The 9919-nt window shown below is 41.6% G+C and overlaps 1 protein-coding gene across 1 annotated transcript in view; it reads left to right on the top strand.

Moving 5' to 3' along the window:
• The window catches only part of LAMA1 (laminin subunit alpha 1), a 171295-nt gene that overhangs the window by 129033 nt on the left and 32343 nt on the right, over positions 1-9919 (top strand). The window contains exons 40-46 of the mRNA XM_032152780.2: positions 1191-1326; positions 1835-1928; positions 3796-3912; positions 6057-6239; positions 6554-6708; positions 8331-8474; positions 9377-9510. Of these exons, the coding sequence (XP_032008671.1) occupies positions 1191-1326; positions 1835-1928; positions 3796-3912; positions 6057-6239; positions 6554-6708; positions 8331-8474; positions 9377-9510 (963 nt within the window). The remainder of the gene's footprint in view (positions 1-1190; positions 1327-1834; positions 1929-3795; positions 3913-6056; positions 6240-6553; positions 6709-8330; positions 8475-9376; positions 9511-9919) is intronic.

The raw sequence follows: 9919 nt of genomic DNA, 5'->3' as shown, positions 1-9919 counted from the left end.
TAATACTGTGAGTTAATTGGTAAATTTCTTCCTTTAAAATTTGCTATGCATTATGGGTGACAAGTCTGACCACACTGGGAAGATGTATGTTCTTGTGTGTGCATATTCTGTGGAAGGGGAAAGATCATGTCTCCTTATTGGAAAAATGCTAACATAAAAGATTAGTTCACACAACAAAAGCAATTAAAAATCATATAAGATAGAATATTGCATAAATTATGTGCTAAATTGAGTACTGCTTCCTAATATGTCTTAGGGATAAGTAGTGGAAAATGGCATTAGATACCAGCTTCTCTCTTCTCATCAGTTTTCATCATTTCCCCCAAAGAGAAAAAAATATGCTGACTCCATACCTAGCTAAAACAAAATCTTGATTACTTCGTATGAGTAGTAGAAGCAATTTGTTGTGATAACACAAAGTTAGGTAATTATCTTTTATTTGTAAATCACAGAATTTTGCCAGTCTAATAGTAACAAACAATAGATGCTAATATTCGGTCTGGGAATTGCACGACTCAATAACCTTGGAAAGAAAATGAAGTGAGTTACTCAGCAGGCAAAGATGTGCCCATTGCCAGACTTTATTTTCACGACAGAGAGCATTGGATGACATTGTGCCATTACCAGTTACCAAGTTCCTAAGCGATGTGCCCGCTTGTTAGAATGATGTTCAGCTGATTGAAATATTAACTGATCTTCCTCCAAAATCTCTAGTGAATTTTGTAAAATTGTCATATGCCATTTGAGGGATAAGATTCAGCGGCCTCAGGTATGCTTAGAAACACTTCTTGGAGGTTACCAAGTATGTTGCAGGGAGTTTATAACCAATGCAAACATGCAGTGGCGCCCTAGACATGCGCAGGGGATTGAAACAGAGATTGAGGAATGCTGAGGGCAGCTGGTGGAAAGTGATGAATGGTCGTCTAAGGGAAACAGCAATAGTCTCTTCTTGGGTATTGATTACATAGCAGTTCTGAGTGTTATTATGACAAGAGTGGCTGTGGCTTCTCAAAGATTACTTTTGAAGTTACATGGGAACCCATAGGTTGTTATTTTTTATGGATGATACTCTTCTAAGGGGAAAGGAGATAGGAGGCTTTCAAAACTAGTAGGCATTTATGATTTTTGTGAGTGAATCGGCAAGTTTGATTTAGTTTATCATAATGTATCTAAATATGCTGCTTTGATAGTGGCCTTGAAAACATCAGAAATGTGTCCCTGAATGCCACCAGTGCAGCCTATGTCCATTACAACATCCAGAGCCTGATCGAAGAGTCGGAGGAACTGGCCAGAGATGCTCACAGGACTGTGAGTGAGACGAGCCTGGTAGGAAACGCCGTGGCTTCTTTTTCTGGGCTCTGTGGGAGATTTTTCTGTACCGGGTTTGAACAGAGATTCAGTGGCCCCAATTTCTGCCTATTAACATTCTTTTCTGGTGGAGTCTGTTTCTGGCCTCTGTCATCATGTGATCTGTGTTTTAATTTTTTAAGGTCATAAATACTTCTTTATACAGACTAGAAACCAGTGTGGAGATGAGAACAATCTCACATTTCCTTGCGCTAAAAATGATAATGCTACTTGATATCTACTGGAGACATTTTTCTATAACTGTGGTGAAAATCTTTATTGAATGGCTGGTTTCCTTCCTTATCTACTTAAAAATGTCTTTGTCTTCTCTTGCCTCAGCCATTTTAAATTGTCCCTACCTGGTATCTGGCTGATTTTCTTGCTGGGAATGTGTTTGGGGGCTACTCTGATGGAGTCACTTCCTCTATCCCCAGCAGGACTCCACCCTGCCCTGATCTCACCATGCTTAAGTGGTTCTGTTTTCCAGTTCTCAGAATCCCTTGTTTCTAATGGGAAAGCGTCTGTGCAGCGCAGCTCCAGATTTCTAAAAGAAGGCAACAACCTCAGCAGGAAGCTTCCAGGTCAGTATGTGGCTCGGACGGTGTAGACAGGCAGAGTGAGCGTGAGCATCTCGCTGAGCAGCCTCTAAGAATGTTCTCCTTGCGTGCAGCAACTTGAAGCTTAGCATTTCTATGTCCCATTTATATTCCAATTTCCTATCATATAAATTTTCCTATCGTATCAACTTCCTATCGTATAAACTTCATATAATTTGGCATTTTTATTCTCGTGGTATCTGTTCCTTTATTGTGCAGTCATCTCTATCTTTAACCTGTCCTTAATCCTCCACTCATTGCCTTAGCTTGGAGCCTTCACTGTTCTTCCTAGTGTCTGTTGGGTTATCTTTGATTGCATGTGCTCCTCTAGTTTTTCCTTGAGGAGATGTATTATGCTTGACACTTCTTTTACCTTTCTCATGGGACTAATATCATGTTAGACTCATGGTAGGTTCTCATTTAATAATTACTAAATTAAATCCTAATTGATTTAGCCACTTTTCAAAAAATATCTATGCAGTTTAGTTTGTCCTAAAGTTTCAAGAAAGAATGACTTGGCATATGTAAGAGCAATCCATCCAATAAACATGAACCAAAGTGGCAGCAGGAATCTGTTATGTAAGAGAAACTATATAGGCCTACAGTTTTTTATAACAAATAATGTGCTTTCCACCTTAATATATTCTAATAGATCGAAAATACCAAGATTTCTGGAGGAGTAAATAGTGGGCCAGGCACACAGCTCATACCCTTTACAGGTGACTTACTTCCGAGTCTTAACACTGGATCCTTCCACAGCTGTCTGAACTAAAGGCTTGGATATGTACATAGTTTTTTTTTTTCTCATTGAGTGACACAGTTTAAAATTTATGTTGTCATCTCACAGTATCGAAAATGCATAATGTGTTGATGGGCTGTAATTTCAGTCTGTACAACTAGAGGTACTTCTTAGGTAGTGAAATTGGGAGCTTGCTGGCAATTAAAATTTCATGTTTTAACCACGTGCTCAAAATCCAAATGTGATTGTATGTTATGAACAGAAATTTTAAAAGTAAAAGCTGTGATGAAACTTGAGAAGGAGGTTGAGTTGAGTTCCAGTTGGGTGGCCAGAAGGGAATAGAAGGGAATGGAGGATTGGCCAGTGATGCAGGTGGGAGACTGTGAGGAAGACTCCCAGGTAGGGGCCCACCTTAGGGGTTTTACAACCCAGAGGAGAAAGGTGGCCAGGATTCAGATGGGAATAGAAAGTGTGTCTGATTAAGACTGAGTGACTTAAACACAGCTCTTCATCCTTGAGCTCTAGTAAAATTGGACATGAAATTTAAGTAGAAATATTAGTGAAAAAGTCAACAAGCAAAGTAGAGAAAATGATTGAGCAAGCTAGAAACACATTCTTAATTTCTTTCTTTCTTTTTTTTTTTTTTTGAGACGAAGTCTTGGTCTGTCACCCAGGCTGGAGTGCAGTGGCGCGATCTCGGCTCACTGCAAGTTCCACCTCCTGGGTTCATGCCATTCTCCCGCCTCAGCCTCCGGAGTAGCTGGGACTACAGGCGCCCACCACCACGTCTGGATAATTTTTTATTTTTATTTTTATTTTTAGTAGAGACGGGGTTTCACCATGTTAGCCTGGCTGGTCTCAATCTCCTGACCTTGTGATCTGCCTGCCTCGGCTTCCCAAAGTGCTGGGATTACAGGTGTGAGCCACCGCGCCCAGCCCACACTCTTAATTTCTGTAATGAATGGTGCTCAGTCTTGCTGGAAAAACTGTTAATATTGGGAATCTCTTTAGAACCCTATGAATTCTGTAGATGGTCAAGAATGATAAAGCTGTTGCCTAGGCAACTTTTTAGTAGGCTAACCTGAAAGGAAACATTTTTCTCCTTTTAAATAGGTATTGCATGGGAACTGAGTGAATTGAGAAATAAGACAAACAGATTTCAAGAGAATGCTGTTGAAATTACCAGGCAGACCAATGAATCACTCTTGATACTTAGAGCAATTCCTGAAGGTAAGTGGAAAGGACTTTCTTCTGTAAATAATGTCTTCTCGTTGTAAAAGCATCACTCAGGAGCATAAGGAAGTCCTGCCTCAAGACTGATCAAGGCTTTAGCTCAAAAATGAGACTAAGATTGGCAAAATTTTTACTTGCAAAGGAATATGATTTAGAAATGAAAATCATAGGTTTTTAAAACAACATCACAATACTTGCATCAAGCTACTAGAGTTGCAGTCTTAAAAACAGAGACTGCATAGTATCATCTGAATTGCTTACTTTTGAAATGGGCTTGACACATTGCTTAGAGGAAGAAGGACCATTGAAAGAAGTCAGCAAGTAAAGAAGCTGGAATGTGCTTTACCTGCCTAAGGGGAAAATGCCGGATTCGTTATCAGTGTGGCAAACTGAAGACTGCTTGCTTGGCCATCTTCCTTAGTGAGGCAGTAAAACATTAGGCTCACTGATCACTTTAATACTGATGGTTTAGAAATGTGGTATTCATGAAATTTTGGGGGGGGGTCTACAGTAGTTTTATTGTAACAGAGAAACCAGGCCGCAATAAGTCTACATGATTAGAGCAGATGTTAGTTCTTTCCAGTGGGTGAAACCTGAACCAGGTTAGCAGCACACATTTTTTGAGACGGAGTCTCGCTCTGTCGCCCAGGCTGGAGTGCAGTGGCGTGATCTCAGCTCACCACAATCTCTGCCTCCTGGGTTCAAGCGATTCTCCTGCCTCAGCCTCACGAGTAGCTGGGACTACAGGCGCGTGCCACCACACCCAGATAATTTTTGTATTTTTAGTAGAGACGGGGGTTTCACATGTTGGCCAGGATGGTCTCGATATCCTGACCTCGTGATCCGCCTGCCAAAGTGTTGGGATTACAGGCGTGAGCCACCATGCCCTGCCTAAAATTTTAAATAGGATAATTTAAGTGTAATACAAATGAATTGTGCTGCACCTCAAACTTCTCTTTTGTTCTTTTGTTGTTTTTTACTTTTAAAATTTCAATTGTTTTATAGAGACCATGTCTTGCTATGTTGCCCAGATTGGCCTTGAACTCTTGGCCTCAAGCGACCCTCTTGCCTTGGTCTCCCAAAGTTCTGAGATTACAAGTGTGAGCCACTGTGCCTGTCCTTTTTTTCTTAATAAGCATCTTTTGAAAAAGTCTTGTAAAGTGCTTTAAAGCCATTAAAAACAGGAAGCCCCAAAGTCCTGTCTGCAGGGTTTCTGTTTGTAAGCATGGAAGTTACCTGGGGAAACTGGGCATGCTGCTGCGTTGGGCTTACTTCTTACCTTGAAACAATGGAGGATTTTCTGATCTGGATGATTTTTTTTTTCCTTTTCTTTTTTTATAAGGATGCCATGGTATATTTTGACTAAATGCTTAATAACGTTTTTATTTGAAAATAATTTCGAGCTTACAGAAAAGTTGCAGGAAAAGTAAAAAGGGCACCTGTATACCCTTTTTCCAGCTTTTTCTGCTGTGAATGTTTTGCCCCACTTGTGATTAAATGCTTTGAAAATGAATGATAGTGTCTTTTAAAAATCCTCACCCAGATTTTCTAGAATAACTGAATTCCAATTTACCTTGAGTGGCTGTTTAGGCTTTATTCTGCTGTTACTTCTAGCAGCTAGTTGATGCTATGGGCAAATACCTCTTCCTTTAACTTAAGACATTCCCACCTTAGCTGCAGACCTAGGATCCAAATCCTTATTATCCAGACATGAAAGGAGGCAGAGAACATGTTTCATGAAGATGAGAAGGGGGTGATGGGAAAGGACCCAAATAAAGAGTTCAGCTAATTAACATGTAAGACACAGATCACACAGCGATTGGCCATTACTTTTGTGATCTCATCGTGTATTGAAATCATATTCCAGAGAAGTATTAACAAAAATTATTTCATTTGTCCCTACAAGGGAATAGTAGAGCATATGATATGCAGCTTTAATATTGCCCTCAGAAACAAGAAGCTCTTAGGTCATTGACCACTGCCCAAAAGAAAAACAAGCAAACAGGCAAGCCTCAGTTTGTGTTCAGCATCAGTAATATGACAATAATATATTTCTGTGCAAAATTACATTTGTTGTCATTTTATTCTTTTCTCTGTGTATAAGCACCAAAAGTGCATGCTTGTATATACATTTATTTTAGGTGTAAGAGACAAGGGAGCCAAAACCAAAGAGCTGGCCACGTCTGCAAGCCAGAGCGCGGTGAGCACACTGAGGGACGTGGCGGGGCTGAGCCAGGAGCTGCTGAACACATCTGCCAGCCTGTCCAGGGTCAACACCACATTACAAGAGACTCACCAGCTTCTGCAGGACTCCACCATGGCCAGTATGTCAGCGCCCTTCCTTCCAGTCATGACCGTCTGCGTCGTGCAGACGTGGAGCTAGCTAAGCACACGGTGGTGCGTTGTTCACAACATTCCTGAAAAGTAGAAGTATGCTAACATCTGGATTATCCTTTATTAAGAGAAGGGCCTTGGGCAATGTGTGCTACTGGTGCAGTTTTCATCTTTGTACCAAAATGTCATGGATTTGATTATTAGGGTGTTGTTTTACCGAGTGCATCGTTAATGGACAATTAATTATCTTGTTTTTCCCTCTACCCAACTTTCTTGCCACCCCTTGCCTTCTTGTATTTGTTAGCTCTGCTGGCTGGAAGAAAAGTCAAAGATGTGGAAACTCAAGCCAACCTTTTGTTTGATCGGTTGAAGCCTTTGAAGATGTTAGAGGAGAATCTGAGCAGAAACCTATCAGAAATTAAACTGTTGATCAGCCAGGCCCGCAAACAAGCAGCTTCTGTGAGTTTGGGGCCCTGTGGCTTTCATAACTGGGCTCTCAGTCACGTGGGGTCCCAGGGAATTCATGCAGACATGGCCCTCAGTCACACTACGTCCCTTAGGACTTCCAAGACCCAGATCCCAATAATCTGGGCTTCCTCATAGCCGTGTCTTGGTATATTTAAAGCCAATAACTAGCTTCATTTTCTTTGAGTTCTGCTTTTATTCAACATGCTTCAAAATGTTGTTAGCAAAGAGATTTCCATGTCTTTATGGAGATGTATCGTTATAGACTAGATTTTAAACTATTAGCCTGGACAGTGCGGAACATGTCACATCTACGTGTTAACATCCCTCTAAGTTTATGGGTTGCATATGGTATTATTTCTTCATTTTACCAACTTAGTTTTAATAATCCAAGTATTCTTTAAAATGTTTGTGTAGTATGGGCCTCCTCCTTGAGGTGTCTGAGAAAACAGTTTGTATGCAATGAAGGCTGCACAAATCCAGGTCACTAAATGCCTGAGGCACTGGGCACCTGGAGCAGTTCACACGTGAGAAGATGTTTTACCCATGGCACATGGCACTGGCTGTGCCCTAAGGGAAAAAGTTTCCTTTTGAGAGAATGTGCAGTCGTCATGTGATTGGGGACTTCAAGAGGATGAATGCAGCCTCTGGGCTTGCATTTGTCCACCTGAGGCTTTCTAGGGAAGAGAAAGGAGCACAGGGCTCTGTCTTTTCCCCTCAAGTGTCCTTGCTATTAGAAAAGGAATGTTGGTTTCCATGAGCTCTGGCTTGCATCTGTTTCAGTTACAGTTGCTAAATAAATATAGGCTGGGCATGGTAGCTCACACCCATAAGTCCCACAATTTGGGAGGTTGAGGTGGGAGGATTTCTTGAGGCCAGGAGTTTGAGATGAGCCTAGGAAACATAATGAGATCCTGTCTCTACTAAAAACAATAATAATAATAATCAGGCTTGGTGGTGTGAACCGGTAGTCCCAGCTACTCAGGAGGCTGAGGCAGAAGGATTGCTCGAGCCTAGGAGTTCAAGGCTGCGGTGAGCTATGATCACGCCACTGCACTCCAGCCTGGGCAATAGAGCAAGACCCTAAATAAATAAATAAATAAATGTAAGCCCAAGGAATGCTTCTTGATGCTAGGTTAATACCAAACTTAGACTCTTTAAGACTAATGTAAGATACATATGCAAAGAATTACTAACCAAAGAAATATGTAGTAAGTGCAATAATTGCTCTATAAATATCTGCTGAGTGAATAAATATATTACCTCTCCGTTTATTCACCAGATGATTATCAAATATCCTCTTTGTGTCAGGCGGAAAGATTCCAAGGTGATAAGATCCTTGTCTTTAAGGAATTAAATCTTATGTGAGCAAGACAGTTTCCTATATAAAATAACATATTAAAAACTAACACTGATTTTCTCATATTTAAACACTTAATGAAATCATTTTTATTACCATCTGATATGTCACTTCATGAAACATGAACCATTGTGTATTATCAAGAGAGGAAACCTGCCTCAGTGAAAATTCATTACAGAATAGCATTCTTGAGCTGCTGGTGAGCTGCCGGTGTGTGTCACTAAATGATGGGGACACTTTCATTTTCCTTCTACAGATTAAAGTCGCCGTGTCTGCAGACAGAGATTGCATCCGGGCCTACCAGCCTCAGATTTCCTCTACCAACTACAATACCTTAACACTAAATGTTAAGACACAGGAACCCGATAATCTTCTCTTCTACCTTGGTAGCAGCACCACTGTAAGTTATGGACCTTTGGAAAGCAACACTGAATCTTTTATGCACTTCTAGATGTTTCTAAATTTTCACTTATTTGGTGAAAAAAAAAATAGGCCTTAGTGAAATCTCTAAATCTCCCATAGGGACTAACCTTTGTTAAAATGGTAGCATTAGATGAAAAATGAACAAACTACCAAATGGAATGCCTGTGAGAAGGAAAGTGACATTTCTGAAGGATGCCATCTTAATTGCAAGCCTTGGGGATGGAACTTTTTTGTGATTCCCCCATTGACCCCTGGAGTGACTGAGTATTGGAATTGTCAAGCTTCTGTCGGGTTTTTCTTGCCAAGGATACCAGTGGTCTCCAGATGGCAAGTGCCGATGAAAGGTCTTTGATACCTTGGCTGTGCCGGTGAGAACAGGTCCGAAGCCTGGGGGTGTGTAGGGCAGAAAATGTTAACAAGCACATATAGTATCTGAAATGTCTTCAGGAGATAAGCTGCAAAGCACATGCAAGTCTGCGACAGGGGTGGGACCTCATGGCTCCTGTCTTACTGCATATTTCACATCCATTTCTTACCTTGGCGACTGGGCAAACGAGCAAGCTCAGTGCCTTCCCTGGTGCTCCCTGTGGACTGCCTGTGACCTGAAGCAAATTTTCCTGGGGACTCTATGGAAGACATTGAGGAGGGCCATGCCAGGCATGCAGGGAGGCACTAATGTCCCCAGCGCTGTGAGTCATGCCCCAGCTCCAGGGAGGGGACCATTTCGAACAAAAGAAAATAGATTTGGGGGTTTTGCTTTTTATTTATTTATTTTTAAGAAAAGAGAAAACACCGTAAGAATTAACTCTGCAAAGTGTTGTGGTGGTCGGCAAACAGTCCAGTGTGTAAACTGATCCCCATTCATGCCCTGCCCCCCAGTCTGATTTCCTTGCAGTGGAGATGCGGCGAGGGAAGGTGGCCTTCCTGTGGGACCTGGGCTCCGGGTCCACACGCTTGGAGTTTCCAGACTTTCCCATTGATGACAACAGATGGCACAGTATCCATGTAGCCAGGTAGTAGAGAATGTTCTCTCAGAGCAGCTCTCTTTTTTAAAGTGTGTCTCATAAGTAATTACATGCTTGTAACATCATATAATAGGCTTTCAAACTTCCGGAAAGTTAGATTATAACCAAACAATACTTGGTTTAGGTTAGCTGTAGAAATAAGCATTTATGGCCAGTGGTTCACACCTGTAATCCCAGCACTTTGGGAGACCGAGGCAGGCGGATCATCTGAGGTCAGGAGTTCGAGACCAGCCTGGCCAACACAGTGAAACCCCATCTCTACTAAAAATACAAAAATTAGCTGGGCGTAGTGGTGGGCGCCTGTAATCCCAGCTACTCAAGAGGCTGAGGCAGGAGAATTGCTTGAACCCAGGAGGCGGAGGTTGCAGTGAGTGGAGGTCGCACCACTGCACTCCAG

The sequence above is a fragment of the Hylobates moloch genome, unplaced genomic scaffold (assembly GCF_009828535.3).
Source record: "Hylobates moloch isolate HMO894 unplaced genomic scaffold, HMol_V3 SCAFFOLD_5, whole genome shotgun sequence".
NCBI classification, from domain to species: domain Eukaryota; kingdom Metazoa; phylum Chordata; class Mammalia; order Primates; family Hylobatidae; genus Hylobates; species Hylobates moloch.
This window is presented reverse-complemented; position numbering and strand designations above follow the sequence as displayed.